The following is a 21,606-nucleotide window of genomic DNA, read 5'->3' on the forward strand; positions in this document are numbered from 1 at the left end:
TATACTATTGATCGACCAATCAAAAGGCGCGATACAAATAAAAGTACCCGGATATACAATTCTCTAGATTTTACATGCGATATGCTTACGCTTACTTTAGACAATAAAGTCAGAGAGTTCCGAAAGTTAAAACAAAGATGGCGATCTACAAACTAGCAGACGCTGACTAATAATGTACAACAATAAATTACTATTATATGGAAACTTCTATTTATAAAAGGTATGTCATATTTACTTTAGACAACATTACTAATTCTGATGAATATAATATAAATGATCCTTATATCTTATCCTAGAAAAACGAAGTGAGGATGGACATCGTACGTACACAACTATACATTGATAGCTACGGTAATGAACCTAAGTTTCTGAAAAAACATCGCTAGGAATAGCTACATCTAATCATATATTTACCAAATACATGTACACAATATTGAATGAACATTTAGCTATATATTTTCCGAGTAGAGATGCCGTAAGATGCATCTACTATAACAAAACCCTACAAGTTAAACAATTACACTAGATGATATTTACACAATGAACGGCATTACATTGCCCCCCTCTTCATAAAATTTTGGTCTCCAAAAGAATTATTATATTTTCAAAATATGAAATACATATATAGTTTTGTAATGAAATGTCATCTTCATCTTGCGTTTACTCCCGCGTTAAATTATTCTGGAATGTCTCAACTCGCGCACTTCGATTTTTCACGTCTATCCTAAGGTTCACTCGCGTAAAAATTATTTTGGAATGTCTCAACTCGCGCACTTCTAATGTTCACTCGCGTAAAAAAAATATTCTGGAATGTCTCAACTCGCGCACTTCCCCTAAGACAAAAACTGGGCTTCCTTTTGGAATCCTGGTCCAATTAGGTTGGGTTGGCTCAGTTTCATAGTGATGGCCGTTTGTAGTCCCTCTAACTTGTAATACCGGGCCTCGTAGTACAGTTCATAAAGATATCTAGAATCTGATGGCAGTGTCCTCAGGTCGCAAACAACACCGTTACGAAGATAGTTGAGGATGAATCGGAAGTGGGATGGATCCCTATCTATAAAATATGTGTCCTTGCTGTAGGGTTCAAAGATGCTACCTTCTGCGAACAACTCTGCAAATATGGAGTTAGTGTCCGCTCTCAGGGTCATTTTGCTGGTCTCAAAGAGTCGTCCGCCAACATTAAGTATCACTCTTCCCTCTTGCAGTGTCTTCAGTAGGAGCTGCACTTCCGATACTCTTTCCTTTTCAGAAGGATCACTCAAAGACTTACAGGGGACGGATTCCACTACATCCTCATCCCGAAATGAGACTTTTCTCTTTGTGGCCCTTGTAACCTCAGTTTCAGGCTCAGGCTGAGGCTCATCCTCACTGGAGCTGGAGGAAGATGAGGAAGATGAGGATGATGAGGAAGATGAACTACTGGAGCACACAGACTTCGATTTGTACACTTTCCTCCTTCTGTTGACTTTCTTCTTCTTGGACGGAGATTTCTCTTTAGATGTTGTGTTTTCAGGACAGTCCTCCAATTCCACTTCTGATATATCGCTTAGGTCATCCGATGGTGTTTTTGTAGACTTCTGTGGCGTAGCAGGTAAAGGTAATAAAGTCTCCGGGACCCGAAACTCATCAAGTGATAACTCAGAGTCGCATTTGGTCGGCGCTCCTCCGGTGCTCAAGATTAGTTTGGCTTGGTCTTTGGCCTTCCACAAACGAAAGAGACGTAAAGCCGCTTCACCGCGCTCTCCGCTTGGGCTAATCATTTCAAGATCCAATCTGGATACGTCCTTGCAACCATGTTTGTAATTTCTTCGGCTGAATAACGACAGGCACTTTAAACACTGATAGGAAAAGTTCGAATGCTTCTCCTGTACGTGGCGGACAGCTCGGCACATCTTTTCAAACTTGATGTTCATGCAAATTGCACAGGTGTACTGCAAGAAATAATAACATTTGTTATTTATCGTGACCTGGCAAGATTCATGCACATGTTTATCAACTGTTTAATTTCTATTTCTTATTTTCTGTTTCAGAGGCTGATCTGTTCCGAGAGACAGTGCGACTTCCCTGATACGGTTTCAATCTATCATGATGTACCACTTTTGGTTTTGACTTGGTGTTTAACTGAATTCTATAAATCACCTCATTTAGTTTCTTTGTTACAGTGAATGGACCCACCCATGGAAGAGACAACTTAGGACTTCTCTGTGGTTTACACTGAGGTGCATATAGCCATACCAAATCACCTTTGGAGTATGAACTTTGATATGCTTTATGATCGTATTTTCTCTTCTGTATGTCACTTGCTTTAGCTATGTTCTTACGAGCAAAATCATGAACTGTCGACAACTTCTGTTGCAAGTCGTAACCAAAATCAGTTGCATGAAATTGATTCGAGTCTGGATTTCCAAGTATCAGATCTATTGGCATGTTTATCTCTCTGCCAAACATTAATGCACTTGGTGAATATCCAGTACTCTGGTGAATTGCAGAATTGTAAGCCATAGTAAGAACAGGTAAATGCTTGTCCCAATCTTTTTGGCTACTTGAAACAAATGATGCAATCATGTTTTGTAATGTTCGATTTGCCCGTTCCACTAAACCATCAGATTGAGGATGCATGGGAGTCGTACGCGTCTTTTCTGAACCAAGTATCTGACACATTTCCTTAAATAGTAAAGACTCAAAGTTTGTACCTTGATCCGAATGGATCTGTAATGGGACACCAAACACCGATATGAACTTTTCCACAACCTTGTTTGCTATAGTATGTGCTTCTTGATTTCTTACGGGTATGGCTGTTAGCCATTTTGTAAAATAATCTGATATCACTAAGATATATTTGTTTCCATTATTACTACGAGGTAATGGACCCATGATATCAAGAGCAATCCTCTCAAGAGGTGCTCCGACATTGTACTGTAACATAGCAGCTTTTGGATATTTCCTCGGCCCTTTCCGAGATCCACAAATATCACATTCCTTACACCACTTTTCTACATCTCTTCGTAAACAGAACCAGAAGAAACGTTGTCGCACTTTGTGAAGTGTTTTCTTGATTCCAAGGTGTCCTCCCGAAGGACTGTCATGCAACTCTTGCATAATTATTGGAATCAATGATTTAGGTGCTACCACATGAAGTTGAGTTTCCTTTCCATTGTCACTTTCCCATTTCCTATACAATATGTCATCTACCAATATTAAAGAATCCAAACGATTCCAATAATATTTGAGTTCTACTGACTGATGAGCGATCTCTGACCAAACAGGGATCGTCTTCTCCTGCTTCCAAATTCTCAGAAGTCCTATAGTAGGATCTTCAATTTGAATTTTGGTGAGATAAGCTCTATCCATTTCTACTGTCTCCTCACACTTGGTTACTTTCTTGCTATTGCTACGTAGGTCTCTACAAGTGCGGACAGTTGCATTCGTCCGTAGGCCTATACCACTTGTTTCATTAGAGACGTTGACTGAAAAGACACGTTTACTCTCTTTCTTTATACTGTCTTCAAGACTCTCCTGATTCATATCAACGGAATCACTCTCAGTTGATTCATTCCCACAAGCAATGACTTCGCGTAACTGGTTTCCATCATCCACTTGGGTAACAAAAGTGTAGTCACTTCTATGAATGGAATCTTTAACTGAAGCCGGTTTATGGCTTGCATCGTCAAGAATTTCATCCTCTTGAGAGTCCGTTTGTCCAGTGGCCAATGAATCAATTGTTCGTTTTGGAAAACACTGGTCTATATCTGCCTTACTATCAGAGTAACGTAATTCTGCTCTTGAGCAGTAAGTGCATTCGTCATTGACACATGGTCTACGTGACATTGCATCAGCATTTGAGTGGACTCTGCCAGCTCGGTGCTGTATTTCATAGTCATATGTAGCTAGAATTTCAAGCCATCTTGCCATTTGTGCTTCAGGCTTCTTGAAGTTCGTGAGCCATCTTAAGGCTCCATGATCACTTCGAACTAGAAAGTGACGTCCATACAAGTAGTGATGAAAGTTCTTAATAGAACTGATCACTGCCAACAATTCACGTCTGGTCACGCAATATCTTCGTTCCGCTTTTGAGAAACACTTACTGTAGTAAGAAATTACTTTCTCTTGACCATTTTGAACTTGTGAAAGTACTGCCCCCATCCCAACATTACTTGCGTCTGTATCAAGTATAAACATATCATTTGAGGTAGGATATGACAGGATTGGTGCACTAGTCAAAGATTGTTTGAGCTGCCTGAAAGCTTCGTCGCATTCTTTTGTCCAAACAAAGATTTCACCCTTTTCTGTCAATTTATGCAGAGGCTTTGCTATGTTTGAAAAACCATGCACAAATTTTCTATAGTAAGAGCACAGTCCCAGGAAACCTCTTACTTCTTTAACATTTCTTGGGGTAGGCCAGTTGTTGACATCGTCAATCTTTTTAGGTTCAGTGGAAACACCTTCTCCACTTATGGTATGACCTAAAAATGAGACGGTTTGTTTGAGGAATGAACATTTCTTTTGAGACAACTTCAAATTTGCCTCTTTTATTCTAGTTAAAACTTGATCTAGACGATCCATGTGTTCGTCAAATGTCTTGGAAAAGACAATGATGTCATCTAAGTAAACTAGACAAATGTTCCACGTTAACCCATGAAGAACCCTTTCCATCAATCTCTCAAATGTAGCAGGAGCATTGCAAAGTCCAAAAGGCATGACTTTAAATTGCCAAAGCCCGCTGCCTTGAATAGAAAAGGCAGTTTTTGGACGATCTTTTTCTGCTACTCCTACTTGCCAAAACCCTGACTTAAGATCAAGCGTACTAAACCAAGCTGATCCTGATAACGCATCTAAAGTGTCATCAATCCTCGGCAAAGGTTGACTGTCTTTAATGGTACAATCATTGAGTTGCGAAAATCGCAACAGAACCTCACTGAGCCATCAGGCTTGTTCACCATGATAATGGGACTACTCCACGGACTATTTGAAGGTTCTATAATTCCGTTCTTTGCCATGTCTTTGATTTCAGATTCTGCACAAAGACGCTTTGCAAGTGGAATGCGATAAGGCTGTTGTCTTATTGGTTTCGCTTGCCCTGTATCGATTGTATGTTCCACTAGGTGAGTACAGCCAAGATCATCCTGGGAACTTGGAAATAGTGCTGTATGTTTCAGAAACACTTCCTTCAACTTGAGCTTTTGTTTTGAAGACAGATTTGCTGCTGTCTTTTCAAACATGTCTTTCAGGTGATCGGGGATATCTTTTTGATTGGAACATCCCTTACTCGATTTGACACTGTTAACATTTTCTACCATTGGAATTTTAACTGCTTCGTAAGTAGCAGCAACTGTATTTTTATACATTGTAAAGGGAACTTTACTGAGGTTAGCCACTCTGATTGGTATTTTCCCTCGATTTAGATCGACTAAGGACTTAGCCACTAAAAGACCACTCTTTTCTATAAAAGGTTGATGTGGTTCACACAATCCAATAGTATCTTGGATTAAGTCTATAGCTTTCCCTGGCACTATAACTTCTGTTTCAGGAGGAATTATAACATTCTCCGTTACAGCTATTCTACAACAGGATGAAGAGACTGTCTCATCTTTAACAAAACAATGTATCCTTTTCCCATTCACATTGATACACTTCTTGCTCATGATAATGTCACATTGATGGGTATTTAAGAAATCAATACCAAGAATGGCATCACTGCTGATGTCCGCCAATAAAACATCTTGGTTAAACAACTTTCCACCCATTTCAATATCAATGTTCATTTTACCATAAAAAGCTGATGAATCCCCAGTCGCTGTTACTAGGGTCATGTTAACTGGTGTTATTTTTGGTCTCTGTGAAAGAGGCCACGACTCCAAAATACTCTTTTTCAATATTGTAACACTTGAACCTGTGTCAACTAACATAGATACTGGGGTATCGGCTATTTGTGCTAAAACAAATAAACCACCGTCTGTATCTGAAACACTTGCACTTAATTTGATCTCGGACCTTGGTGATTCTGGTGAGTTTCGGTCCTCAAACCCGACCGTTGGAAGTTTCCCTGATTATTTGTATGTTGGTTGTTGTACCTAACATTGTTTCTATTTCCATTGTTTGCACTTTGTCTACCGGGATTCCAGTTTGATTTGTTTGTACTGGTATGACCATTCTTCGCAGAGTCTGTATTTTTATCCCTATGCCCTTGCGAACCTTTCTGTTTCTTTATTTTTTTAACCTCCTTTGATAAAGAAGACAGTTGTTCATTGAGCTTATCTAGTTTTTTCATCTAGATTACATGACTTAGGATTGACATCCAAAAGCTCTTACAGAGTGTTTACCTCTTGTTTTGTCGGCAACCCTGTGAGCTTCAAGTCTAACAGCTATTCTCTCAGCATCGCCGATTGTTTTTGGACCAACTTCCCTAAGTCGCAATCTTATGTCTGTGTCAGTTAACGCGTCTATGAAGAAATCCAAAGCCAGGAGTTCTATCATATCAGAGGAAGCATTTGGATATGCTTTCCTCGTAAGCGTTTTTACAGACTGAGCTAACTCGGGTATCGTCTCATTTTTCTCCCTAGTTTTACTTTGGAGATTAGAACGAAAAATCTCGGCCCTATTCTCTGAACCATATCTGTTGCTTAGTGCTTCGACAAGACTTCTGTAATCTCGCCTTTGTCTATAATCCATTTCATTCAAAAGAGCCCTAGCACCTCCAACTAGACTACCAGCTAAGTATAACGATTTTGTTTCGTAACTCCACTGATTTATTTCAGACACAATGTTAAACTGAGTTAGATATTCATCTAAATCATCCAATCCGTCATATGTATGGGGTTTCATTCTACCACTATTGTTTCTAGAGTTAGATCTTTGAGGAAATCCATTCGACGGGAAGGGGTTATTTGTACAAAACTCATCATCGTTCCGACTAGAGGAAGCCACTGGCAAGGGTCTTTGACCACTCTCAGTGATATCAATATCGGAGCGGTGAGGAGTGCTACTGGAATGTCTCTGACCTAACATGTTATTTGACCGTATAAAAGAAGTCACTGTCTCCGGTTCAGTTTCAGAATTTACACCTTTAACTTGCGTATTGGAAATTTGACTTTGCAAATTATCAAGTTTACTATCAAACTCTACAAAGTATTTTTGCATTTGTTCTTGGACAGAACTTAGACTTTTCTGTATTTCAGAATTGAACATACTCATGTGATTTTCAATAGCATTGCGAATTTCGTTCCCGTCTCCAGAACTATTATTTTCTGTAAAAGTTACTTGGTCTCTCTCATGTAGCTCAACTAAGCCGTTTTCGTTTTCATCACATTCTGATGTTGTACTTAACACTCTAAAACTGACGATGTTTGAATCGTCCATGTTTTATGTTTATGAATGTATTGTTGTACCAAAAAACCAAATACGCCACCAATACCAGATATAAATAAAGATATATATTTTCTTTTCACTTGAAGTTAATTCAAGTATATAAAGGATAAGTATTTATTTACCTATCCCACCGCTGCCACCATTGTAACGTCGCTGTCTATTATTCAGTCGCTAACGTCTATTGAGTTCGTCTGGTCTCGGCTTTTGGCACTTATTGGTTACTTTCTTTGGTAGACAATAATAACTCAAACTCATAAATAAATTACAATTTATGATATTTAATGGTACAACACATTCATAAACTTTAACATTCACATCAATATCTTACAACATTTTCGTATATAAATTCTCTCCAAAAATCACCTTCGCCACAACAACATATTCCAGCCGGAAGCTATTGGAGATATTGGCGAATGTTGGCGATTATCGGCGATTATTGGCGATTATTGACAATTTAGCCTAATACTGATAATATCAAAGAAATTGTGTTAAAACTTATTTAAAACTACACGAGAGCACCAATAACTAGGTTTATCATTTATAAATGTTCATTATTACTCTATTATAAAAAAAATACTAAGTATGGCGGATATTGGCGAATATTGGAGACGGGAGATAGATAGATAGATATATATATATATACTATATAATATAGTATAAATTATGGGTGATGTTCTTTTACAAAAACGCCCAAGTATTTATATCATTAGTTCTTTACCTCTTCAGCTGAATTCATAATACTTGTGGAAAAGTATATCCGTAAGCTGGTATGAGGAGTGTGGAGATCAACCGTCTCGTGAGAGGAGTAAAATCGCTCTCCTTGAATATTCGCGGGTGCCAACTATTTATACTATTGATCGACCAATCAAAAGGCGCGATACAAATAAAAGTACCCGGATATACAATTCTCTAGATTTTACATGCGATATGCTTACGCTTACTTTAGACAATAAAGTCAGAGAGTTCCGAAAGTTAAAACAAAGATGGCGATCTACAAACTAGCAGACGCTGACTAATAATGTACAACAATAAATTACTATTATATGGAAACTTCTATTTATAAAAGGTATGTCATATTTACTTTAGACAACATTACTAATTCTGATGAATATAATATAAATGATCCTTATATCTTATCCTAGAAAAACGAAGTGAGGATGGACATCGTACGTACACAACTATACATTGATAGCTACGGTAATGAACCTAAGTTTCTGAAAAAACATCGCTAGGAATAGCTACATCTAATCATATATTTACCAAATACATGTACACAATATTGAATGAACATTTAGCTATATATTTTCCGAGTAGAGATGCCGTAAGATGCATCTACTATAACAAAACCCTACAAGTTAAACAATTACACTAGATGATATTTACACAATGAACGGCATTACATTGCCCCCCTCTCATTAAAATTTTGGTCTCCAAAAAGAATTATTATATTTTCAAATATGAAAATACATGTATAGTTTTGTAATGAAATGTCATCTTCATCTTGCGTTTACTCCCGCGTTAAATTATTCTGGAATGTCTCAACTCGCGCACTTCCACTTTTTTCACGTCTATCCTAAGGTTCAACTCGCTTTAAGACAAAAACTGGGCTTCCTTTTGGAATCCTGGTCCAATTAGGTTGGGTTGGCTCAGTTTCATAGTGATGGCCGTTTGTAGTCCCTCTAACTTGTAATACCGGGGCCTCGTAGTACAGTTCATAAAGATATCTAGAATCTGATGGCAGTGTCCTCAGGTCGCAAACACAACACCGTTACGAAGATAGTTGAGGATGAATCGGAAGTGGGATGGATCCCTATCTATAAAATATGTGTCCTTGCTGTAGGGTTCAAAGATGCTACCTTCTGCGAACAACTCTGCAAATATGGAGTTAGTGTCCGCTCTCAGGGTCATTTTGCTGGTCTCAAAGAGTCGTCCGCCAACATTAAGTATCACTCTTCCCTCTTGCAGTGTCTTCAGTAGGAGCTGCACTTCCGATACTCTTTCCTTTTCAGAAGGATCACTCAAAGACTTACAGGGGACGGATTCCACTACATCCTCATCCCGAAATGAGACTTTTCTCTTTGTGGCCCTTGTAACCTCAGTTTCAGGCTCAGGCTAAGGCTCATCCTCACTGGAGCTGGAGGAAGATGAGGAAGATGAGGATGATGAGGAAGATGAACTACTGGAGCACACAGACTTCGATTTGTTACACTTTCCTCCTTCTGTTGACTTTCTTCTTCTTGGACGGAGATTTCTCTTTAGATGTTGTGTTTTCAGGACAGTCCTCCAATTCCACTTCTGATATATCGCTTAGGTCATCCGATGGTGTTTTTGTAGACTTCTGTGGCGTAGCAGGTAAAGGTAATAAAGTCTCCGGGACCCGAAACTCATCAAGTGATAACTCAGAGTCGCATTTGGTCGGCGCTCCTCCGGTGCTCAAGATTAGTTTGGCTTGGTCTTTGGCCTTCCACAAACGAAAGAGACGTAAAGCCGCTTCACCGCGCTCTCCGCTTGGGCTAATCATTTCAAGATCCAATCTGGATACGTCCTTGCAACCATGTTTGTAATTTCTTCGGCTGAATAACGACAGGCACTTTAAACACTGATAGGAAAAGTTCGAATGCTTCTCCTGTACGTGGCGGACAGCTCGGCACATCTTTTCAAACTTGATGTTCATGCAAATTGCACAGGTGTACTGCAAGAAATAATAACATTTGTTATTTATCGTGACCTGGCAAGATTCATGCACATGTTTATCAACTGTTTAATTTCTATTTCTTATTTTCTGTTTCAGAGGCTGATCTGTTCCGAGAGACAGTGCGACTTCCCTGATACGGTTTCAATCTATCATGATGTACCACTTTTGGTTTTGACTTGGTGTTTAACTGAATTCTATAAATCACCTCATTTAGTTTCTTTGTTACAGTGAATGGACCCACCCATGGAAGAGACAACTTAGGACTTCTCTGTGGTTTACACTGAGGTGCATATAGCCATACCAAATCACCTTTGGAGTATGAACTTTGATATGCTTTATGATCGTATTTTCTCTTCTGTATGTCACTTGCTTTAGCTATGTTCTTACGAGCAAAATCATGAACTGTCGACAACTTCTGTTGCAAGTCGTAACCAAAATCAGTTGCATGAAATTGATTCGAGTCTGGATTTCCAAGTATCAGATCTATTGGCATGTTTATCTCTCTGCCAAACATTAATGCACTTGGTGAATATCCAGTACTCTGGTGAATTGCAGAATTGTAAGCCATAGTAAGAACAGGTAAATGCTTGTCCCAATCTTTTTGGCTACTTGAAACAAATGATGCAATCATGTTTTGTAATGTTCGATTTGCCCGTTCCACTAAACCATCAGATTGAGGATGCATGGGAGTCGTACGCGTCTTTTCTGAACCAAGTATCTGACACATTTCCTTAAATAGTAAAGACTCAAAGTTTGTACCTTGATCCGAATGGATCTGTAATGGGACACCAAACACCGATATGAACTTTTCCACAACCTTGTTTGCTATAGTATGTGCTTCTTGATTTCTTACGGGTATGGCTGTTAGCCATTTCGTAAAATAATCTGATATCACTAAGATATATTTGTTTTCCATTATTACTACGAGGTAATGGACCCATGATATCAAGAGCAATCCTCTCAAGAGGTGCTCCGACATTGTACTGTAACATAGCAGCTTTTGGATATTTCCTCGGCCCTTTCCGAGATCCACAAATATCACATTCCTTACACCACTTTTCTACATCTCTTCGTAAACAGAACCAGAAGAAACGTTGTCGCACTTTGTGAAGTGTTTTCTTGATTCCAAGGTGTCCTCCAGAAGGACTGTCATGCAACTCTTGCATAATTGTTGGAATCAATGATTTAGGTGCTACCACATGAAGTTGAGTTTCCTTTCCATTGTCACTTTCCCATTTCCTATACAATATGTCATCTACCAATATTAAAGAATCCAAACGATTCCAATAATATTTGAGTTCTACTGACTGATGAGCGATCTCTGACCAAACAGGGATCGTCTTCTCCTGCTTCCAAATTCTCAGAAGTCCTATAGTATGATCTTCAATTTGAATTTTGGTGAGATAAGCTCTATCCATTTCTACCGTCTCCTCACACTTGGTTACTTTCTTGCTATTGCTACGTAGGTCTCTACAAGTGCGGACAGTTGCATTCGTCCGTAGGCCTATACCACTTGTTTCATTTAGAGACGTTGACTGAAAAGACACGTTTACTCTCTTTCTTTATACTGTCTTCAAGACTCTCCTGATTCATGTCAACGGAATCACTCTCAGTTGATTCATTCCCGCAAGCAATGACTTCGCGTAACTGGTTTCCATCATCCACTTGGGTAACAAAAGTGTAGTCACTTCTATGAATGGAATCTTTAACTGAAGCCGGTTTATGGCTTGCATCGTCAAGAATTTCATCCTCTTGAGAGTCCGTTTGTCCAGTGGCCAATGAATCAATTGTTCGTTTTGGAAAACACTGGTCTATATCTGCCTTACTATCAGAGTAACGTAATTCTGCTCTTGAGCAGTAAGTGCATTCGTCATTGACACATGGTCTACGTGACATTGCATCAGCATTTGAGTGGACTCTGCCAGCTCGGTGCTGTATTTCATAGTCATATGTAGCTAGAATTTCAAGCCATCTTGCCATTTGTGCTTCAGGCTTCTTGAAGTTCGTGAGCCATCTTAAGGCTCCATGATCACTTCGAACTAGAAAGTGACGTCCCATACAAGTAGTGATGAAAGTTCTTAATAGAACTGATCACTGCCAACAATTCACGTCTGGTCACGCAATATCTTCGTTCCGCTTTTGAGAAACACCTTACTGTAGTAAGTAAATTACTTTCTCTTGACCATTTTGAACTTGTGAAAAGAACTGCCCCCATCCCAACATTACTTGCGTCTGTATCAAGTATAAACATATCATTTGAGGTAGGATATGACAGGATTGGTGCATTAGTCAAAGATTGTTTGAGCTGCCTGAAAGCTTCGTCGCATTCTTTTGTCCAAACAAAGATTTTCACACCTTTTCTGTCAATTTATGTAGAGTCTTTGCTATGTTTGAAAAACCATGCACAAATTTTCTATAGTTAAGAGCACAGTCCCAGGAAACCTCTTACTTCTTTAACATTTCTTGGGGTAGGCCAGTTGTTGACATCGTCAATCTTTTTAGGTTCAGTGGAAACACCTTCTCCACTTATGGTATGACCTAAAAATGAGAGACGGTTTGTTTGAGGAATGAACATTTCTTTTGAGACAACTTCAAATTTTGCCTCTTTTATTCTAGTTAAAACTTGATCTAGACGATCCATGTGTTCGTCAAATGTCTTGGAAAAGACAATGATGTCATCTAAGTAAACTAGACAAATGTTCCACGTTAACCCATGAAGAACCCTTTCCATCAATCTCTCAAATGTAGCAGGAGCATTGCAAAGTCCAAAAGGCATGACTTTAAATTGCCAAAGCCCGCTGCCTTGAATAGAAAAGGCAGTTTTTGGACGATCTTTTTCTGCTACTCCTACTTGCCAAAACCCTGACTTAAGATCAAGCGAACTAAACCAAGCTGATCCTGATAACGCATCTAAAGTGTCATCAATCCTCGGCAAAGGTTTGACTGTCTTTAATGGTACAATCATTGAGCTAGCGAAAATCGCAACAGAACCTCTATGAGCCATCGGGCTTGTTCACCATGAAAATGGGACTACTCCACGGACTATTTGAAGGTTCTATAATTTCCGTTCTTTGCCATGTCTTTGATTTCAGATTCTGCACAAAGGCGCTTTGCAAGTGGAATGCGATAAGGCTGTTGTCTTATTGGTTTTAGCTTGCCCTGTATCGTTTGTATATTCCCACTAGGTGAGTACAGCCAAGATCATCCTGGAATTTGGAAATAGTGCTGTATGTTTAAGATAACACTTCCTTCAACTTGAGCTTTTGGTTTTTGAAGACAGATTTGCTGCTGTCTTTTCAAACATGGGCGTTGTCATGTGATCGGGGATAGTGAGGCTTGTATTGAACATTGCCCGGATCGCGATGGGACACTGTTTAACCATTTTCTACCATTGGAATGATTAACTGCTTTCGTAAGTAGGCTGCCCATATATATATAAATATAAAAAAATTAACTGTATTGTGGTTTTACTTGGAAAAGGGGAACATTAACTGAGGTTTCTCCACTCTGATCGGTTATTTTCCCTCGATTTAGATAGACTTAAGGACTTTGCCACTAAAAGACCACTCTTTTGTTTGTAAAAGGTTGATGTGGATACACACAATCCCAATAGTTATCTTTGGATGGAAGGTCTAGAGCTATTCCCTTGCACTTTTACATTTCTGTTGCAGGAGGAATGGATATCATACGCCGTCTCAGCTATGCTACAACTGGATTGATGTGGGTATGGCTCATCATTAACGTTACAATGTAATCCTTATTCCCCAGTCACATTGAAACCACTTCTTGCTCATGATAATGTCACATTGATGGGTATTTAAGAAATCAATACCAAGAATGGCATCACTGCTGATGTCCGCCAATAAAACATCTTGGTTAAACAACTTTCCACCCATTTCAATATCAATGTTCATTTTACCATAAAAAGCTGATGAATCCCAGTCGCTGTTACGAGGGTCATGTTAACTGGGTGTTAATTTTGTCTCTGTGAAAGAGGCCACGACTCCAAAATACTCTTTTTCAATATTGTAACACTTGAACCTGTGTCAACTAACATAGATACTGGGGTATCGGCTATTTGTGCTAAAACAAATAAACCACCGTCTGTTATCTGAAAACACTTGCACTTTAATTTGATCTCGGACCTTGGTGATTCTGGTGGTAAGTTTCGGTCCTCAAACCCGACCGTTGGAAGTTTCCCTGATTATTTGTATGTTTGGTTGTTGTACCTAACATTGTTTCTATTACCATTGTTTGCACTTTGTCTACCGGATTCCAGTTTTGATTTGTTTGTACTGGTATGACCATTCTTCGCAGAGTCTGATGTTTATCCCTATGCCCTTGCGAACCTTTCTGTTTCTTTATGTTTTTAACCTCCTTTGATAAAGAAGACAGTTGTTCATTGAGCTTATCTAGTTTTTCATCTAGATTACATGACTTAGGATTGACATCCAAAGCTCTTACAGAGTATTTACCTCTTGTTTTGTCGGCAACCCTGTGAGCTTCAAGTCTAACAGCTATTCTCTCAGCATCGCTGATTGTTTTTGGACCAACTTCCCTAAGTCGCAATCTTAGATGTCTGTGTCAGTTAACGCGTCTATGAAGAAATCCAAAGCCAGGAGTTCTATCATATCAGAGGAAGCATTTGGATATGCTTTCCTCGTAAGCGTATTTTACAGACTGAGCTAACTCGGTATCGTCTCATTTTTCTCCCTAGTTTTACTTTGGAGATTAGAACGAAAAATCTCGGCCCTATTCTCTGAACCATATCTGTTGCCTTAGTGCTTCGACAAGACTTCTGTAATCTCGCCTTTGTCTATAATCCATTTCATTTAAAAGAGCCCTAGCACCTCCAACTAGACTACCAGCTAAGTATAACGATTTTGTTTCGTAACTTCACTGATTTAATTCAGACACAATGTTAAACTGAGTTAGATATTCATCTAAATCATCCAATCCGTCATATGTATGGGGTTTCATTCTACCACTATTGTTTCTAGAGTTAGATCTTTGAGGAAATCCATTTGACGGGAAGGGGTTATTTGTACAAAACTCATCATCGTTCCGACTAGAGGAAGCCACTGGCAAGGGTCTTTGACCACTCTCAGTGATATCAATATCGGAGCGGTGAGGAGTGCTACTGGAATGTCTCTGACCTAACATGTTATTTGACCGTATAAAAGAAGTCACTGTCTCCGGTTCAGTTTCAGAATTTACACCTTTAACTTGCGTATTGGAAATTTGACTTTGCAAATTATCAAGTTTACTATCAAACTCTACAAAGTATTTTTGCATTTGTTCTTGGACAGAACTTAGACTTTTCTGTATTTCAGAATTGAACATACTCATGTGATTTTCAATAGCATTGCGAATTTCGTTCCCGTCTCCAGAACTATTATTTTCTGTAAAAGTTACTTGGTCTCTCTCATGTAGCTCAACTAAGCCATTTTCGTTTTCATCACATTCTGATGTTGTACTTAACACTCTAAAACTGACGATGTTTGAATCGTCCATGTTTTATGTTTATGAATGTATTGTTGTACCAAAAACCAAATACGCCACCAATACCAGATATAAATAAAGATATATATTTTCTTTTCACTTGAAGTTAATTCAAGTATATAAAGGATAAGTATTTATTTACCTATCCCACCGCTGCCACCATTGTAACGTCGCTGTCTATTATTCAGTCGCTAACGTCTATTGAGTTCGTCTGGTCTCGGCTTTTGGCACTTATTGGTTACTTTCTTTGGTAGACAATAATAACTCAAACTCATAAATAAATTACAATTTATGATATTTAATGGTACAACACATTCATAAACTTCAACATTCACATCAATATCTTACAACATTTTCGTATATAAATTCTCTCCAAAAATCACCTTCGCCACAACAACATATTCCAGCCGGAAGCTATTGGAGATATTGGCGAATGTTGGCGATTATCGGCGATTATTGGCGATTATTGACAATTTAGCCTAATACTGATAATATCAAAGAAATTGTGTTAAAAACTTATTAAACTACACGAGAGCACCAATAACTAGGTTTATCATTTATAAATGTTCATTATTACTCTATTATAAAAAAATACTAAGTATGGCGGATATTGGCGAATATTGGAGACGGGAGATAGATAGATAGATATATATATATATACTATATAATATAGTATAAATTATGGGTGATGTTCTTTTACAAAAACGCCCAAGTATTTTATATCATTAGTTCTTTACCTCTTCAGCTGAATTCATAATACTTGTGGAAAAGTATATCCGTAAGCTGGTATGAGGAGTGTGGAGATCAACCGTCTCGTGAGAGGAGTAAAATCGCTCTCCTTGAATATTCGCGGGTGCCAACTATTTATACTATTGATCGACCAATCAAAAGGCGCGATACAAATAAAAGTACCCGGATATACAATTCTCTAGATTTTACATGCGATATGCTTACGCTTACTTTAGACAATAAAGTCAGAGAGTTCCGAAAGTTAAAACAAAGATGGCGATCTACAAACTAGCAGACGCTGACTAATAATGTACAACAATAAATTACTATTATATGGAAACTTCTATTATATAAAAGGTATGTCATATTTACTTTAGACAACATTACTAATTCTGATGAATATAATATAAATGATCCTTATATCTTATCCTAGAAAAACGAAGTGAGGATGGACATCGTACGTACATGACTATACATTGATAGCTACGGTAATGAACCTAAGTTTCTGAAAAAACATCGCTAGGAATAGCTACATCTAATCATATATTTACCAAATACATGTACACAATATTGAATGAACATTTAGCTATATATTTTCCGAGTAGAGATGCCGTAAGATGCATCTACTATAACAAAACCCTACAAGTTAAACAATTACACTAGATGATATTTACACAATGAACGGCATTCTATTTTTGTTTGGCTTGGTATGGTCTGCTCTGTTTGTTAGGTTTAACGTCCAAACATCAAAAGGACGACCTCCATTTTTTTGCGGAGTGTGCATGCATGTATGTCTTTTCAAGCTAAGCTATATTCGAATTGTAAAAGGGAAGTTATATTATAGTGCTACCTCACTGAAGCATACCCCATCCGATCAGATTATATTGACAATATATAAAACCACAAAGCGTTAGAAATTTACCTGCTGTCCCTATTGCATGATTGTAAAAGGCAACTTAATTCAGGATTTTATCTTTTCTTTTTAGGTTGAGCGCTCGCTCCTGTGAGGAAGGCTTTGTGTTCTGTCCCCCGGCACACCAAAGTCTTTAAAAGTGGCAGTTTTTGCTCCTGCTTTGCGCTCAGCATAAAAAAAGTCGGGCGACTGGTTTGCCCGTTGTCGGTATAATGTGACCATGTGGGGTGTGTTGCTTGGGGTCTTCGGCGGCATGCTTCAGTGATACAGCACTTTAAAGAGGGCAAGAGTTTTACTAAGAGGACACAACAGGAATACACCGCAGTCTCCTAAAACACGCACTTCATACACGATACACACCGCATACATGGGAGGACGATCTTACATAACCCTGGCTGTTAATAGGACGTTGAAATAATCAACCAAACAAACACAGCCATGTTCCATTTAGACTGAGCACGAAGCAGGAGGATAAGCTGCCTTTTTATAGAATATAGTGTGTCTAGGCCAGGGGACAGAACTAAGAGCCTTCCTCAAAGGGGCGAGCACTCAACTGAAGGCCAAACGTGGTGTCAAGGAACAAGTTAGGAGGAAAAGAAAAGATCCTAAATATGGTCACATTTTACTATCCTGAAATAGGGGCAGCAATTCCAACACCCTACCTGCAAGCACTTTCGACTAGCCCCATTATAGCGTTACCTTATTGAAAAATACCCCTGCAACAACACACCAGTTCATAACTGACGGAAAATACCAGCCGATACTATCGTCAGCTATCGTTGACTGAAGTCGTTATATTGTCGACCGCAAAATCTTAAAAGCTTCTGTAGCAAAATGTTTCCATTGTAACGGAAGGCCCGTCAAATCAAACCACTAAATCCGGAACTGTTTAAACACAATTCCTTTGTGGCGGAACAAGATACCTAAATTTCTCAAAAGATAAACTTGGGGCAATAAATTATCACCAATATCGTTCGCCTCGTTCTCAAAGAAGCTGTATATTACAATTTGGATCATTGAGCAATATCTCATAACGAAGTGTGTGTGTCGAAATAACTCATTTAATAAGATTAATCTTACCGGATATCTGACGTATGGAAGGTGTCTTTCTTCTCCCGTTTGTCCCTGGTGACGGGGAACTGCTGTAAACATTGCCTCGACCCGAGTTAACGCTCTCATCACTTTACCATAAATCACAGACGCTAATTTGTTTAACGGTAAATAGGCTAAGCCTGGGCGATTCATGTTTCGTGCATTACTCATTTTATTCATAATAGCAAAGAATAAAAAAATATCTGCATAATATTGAATTCTTACAGATGCAAAATCAATACATTTTATATGATTAATTATATTCATATCTTTCTAAACTACATTTGTTGGCGAGGAAAATTATTTAGAAAACTCTTCAAATTGCAAAATGTGCGTAGGCATTATTTTAATCAATATCACAAATATATATTGCATGTATTTTTACATTTGGTATCCCTTTAGACAATGTATACTCTTCTTTGTGTGAATTAATGTGTTATTATGTGTGTCTACATTCAGCATTCTTAAAAGCTATGGTCATCCGACTGTGGCATCCTGGTTTTGTCTGTGACATAAATAACATATTCCAGCACTAACATTATATCTTAAACGTCAACACATTGTTAATGATGCTCAACCGCCGACAGATCATAAATGATACTCATCATTTGAACAATAATGTGTGTTTAATCGGTTATACATATGTCTAATTAACACAAAAAAAAATAATAATACAAAATACTTTATTTTGCTTTCGGTGCATGCGCAACCCATACTTCAATCCATACAAGACATAGTGCCGCGGGATGCAATTAAACATTTCGTTTCTTTGACTTCCATGGTATATAATTTTGAGTCCACCTTTTTCAATATTTCGCGGATCAGATTTTTGCACTCATAGATATGCACCGACTCCGAGAAATCGCGAAATAATCAAAGCTGAAGTAACCGGGTGTACGGTATCTATACACAATATGTTAACATAAACATTTTATATCCGGTTATTTTCGTCGGTCAAAGTTTTCGCTATTTGATATATATAAACAAGAAAATTGAATGTTAGTGGTTTATTTTTTATTTTTTCGCGATTGAGTGGCATTTTAGGGTATGTATCATTTAACCATCTATCAATATTTCGCGGATCAAATTTTCGCAATCATAGCAATGTCCCGCAAAATCGCGAAAATGTCACCGCGCGAAAATAACCGGCCATACGATAGTGATATCAGCATCATCTTAGCATCAACACTACTAACAATTAACAACATCTGTTACATGATTAATTATTCTTTGGATTTTTTTTTTTTTTTTTCTTGCAGAGTGGAAGCTATGATTTTGGGTCCGGAAAATGAAGTTAGTCTTAGTTCCGAACAAATGGTTCTAACTGTGTTCCACCATTAACATGTAAGTCATTACCAATCATACCATCATAAAATTACTCACGATTGTATAGATTATTGAGGGGGATTATCAATGTAAATCCTAAGATAAATCCGTATGTCTAGCTATAGAATAGATCTATGACAAATCATACAAATCGTTGGATTAAATTATGAAAGTCATTTAACTACTAATACTACGATACTTATAAGTATGTACAAACTTTCAAATACTCAACACACTCGATTTAAAGAAAAAAAAACAATTTTAGTAAGCTTTGATTTATAGGCATTACGCCGTAGCCAGTGTCTATCTGATACAGAAGAAGCTTTCCTGATTTAAAACATCAGTAAATGATAAGAATTTCTCATTATCTTAACAAAACAATTTTTATTGGTGTAGTACAATAGAAATTCACTTTTGAGTTGAGACATTAAACTAGACACTTTAACGTATACACTTATAACGTTTAATATATCTATGAGGACAAAGCTTATTTATATCTGAATCGCAAATAGTGTCATTACGAATTCGGAATATCAAATCAAAGGGAGGACTGAAGAACATATTTAATGGCCCACTCGAAAATTATACGGCGATAGCCAAAATATCTGCCATGGGTACATTCACTGACTTCATTATAGATATGCCAAACTGCATATTGCATGTCATTGTTCATGTTGTCAATCCAACTGTATTGAAATAGCTATATTACATGAAAGTTTTTTTAAACAATAGTTGGTATTGCAACATTTCAAAATCGTGAATTTCCCCCACATTGTTGTTACATTTAGCCCTTTTTTACATACCCATGGTATAAGTATCTAGAGTTTAAATTAAATTTTTCATGAAATGAAATGTTTTGTAGTAATCTAGCTTTATACAGATTACATTTACAATACGGAAGTTTCTTCGCTCTCAGAATATCAGGCAATCACTAGAGTAATTACCATACGTATTAGTTATTTGCTGGGGAGAAGGTGGGAATAAGATTAGCATCCATATTATTTCAACCCTGACTAGGTTTGCATTTTACAGTGAAAAGTGTTATATATCTCTTTGGTATCCTTTATAGACTGGTTTGACTGCAGTATTCATTTATTGCTTGATGATAACACATTCCCAACAGCCCGACCACAATAGTTATATAATTCTACATTATCCTTCAAACAATTAAAAGCTAATGTTTTCCTACGGACAGTACTTCGCTTTAATTCTTACAGATCATTTTTAGTGACTTGCAATATCAACTGCTGAATACAAAATTCCCAACGGAGCAAAACCTGTACCATTTCGTCTAATAGATGGAATATTTAGACATCTCGAAAAGCAAAACAGTTGATCTTACTGTCAATGAAAACAATCCAATCCAGGAAGTCTTTTGTCCGTGAGGTTAGCAACCCCGAGACCAGGAAGAGAAATAAACTCGACTACACCCGGCATTTGACATCCTCGGTAACACAAGTCATATATAGTAAAGTTAATATTAACGATGGTGTAGCTATACCTATATGCTTATAGGCTGGCCATCGTTATCCTTAGAGAACAAACTTGGTTTCAACGTCTTCGAATGTTAATTCAAACATATCCCATGTCTATAAAGTCCGTTGTCTAATCAACGCTTCCGCAGACTTATCCCTTTGATTCAAATGAGTCCACGCTCCATCATTTTCATTTTCACACAAAGCTTTGTTTTCTTATGTTATGCTTATTTTTTTTTAATTTATTTATTTATTTATTTTTTTTTTTTTTTTTGGTGTGTATTTCAAAGGACATTTGAATTCAGGCAACAGGTGAAATATTTCAGTTTCAGTATTACGCGAATGGGATAGGCAGATGTCAGTAGTTCTGATATGCAAGTCAGTATTACGAGACCGTGGAGACAGGTATATGAAAGTTAAAGTGGGACGAAAAGCAAACGTGAGTACTTAGGTAATAACGAAATCCGACATACAACATTGATGTTGGTAAAACAAATTGGTATCTTCTG

General features: G+C 37.8%; 1 protein-coding gene across 1 annotated transcript; it reads right to left on the reverse strand.

The window, feature by feature from the left end:
* On the reverse strand, positions 1–7,843 carry LOC138333215 (uncharacterized). Its single transcript, XM_069281429.1, has 2 exons — positions 7,488–7,843; positions 1–1,931 (listed from the first exon to the last, which is right to left on the reverse strand). The coding sequence occupies exon 2, from the start codon at positions 1,911–1,913 to the stop codon at positions 834–836; it is 1,080 nt and encodes a 359-aa protein (XP_069137530.1). The 5' UTR covers positions 1,914–1,931; positions 7,488–7,843; the 3' UTR covers positions 1–833.
* Between the last annotated feature and the right edge of the window lie 13,763 nt (positions 7,844–21,606).

The sequence above is a fragment of the Argopecten irradians genome, chromosome 10, assembly GCF_041381155.1.
Source record: "Argopecten irradians isolate NY chromosome 10, Ai_NY, whole genome shotgun sequence".
Classification (NCBI taxonomy): Eukaryota; Metazoa; Mollusca; class Bivalvia; order Pectinida; family Pectinidae; genus Argopecten; species Argopecten irradians.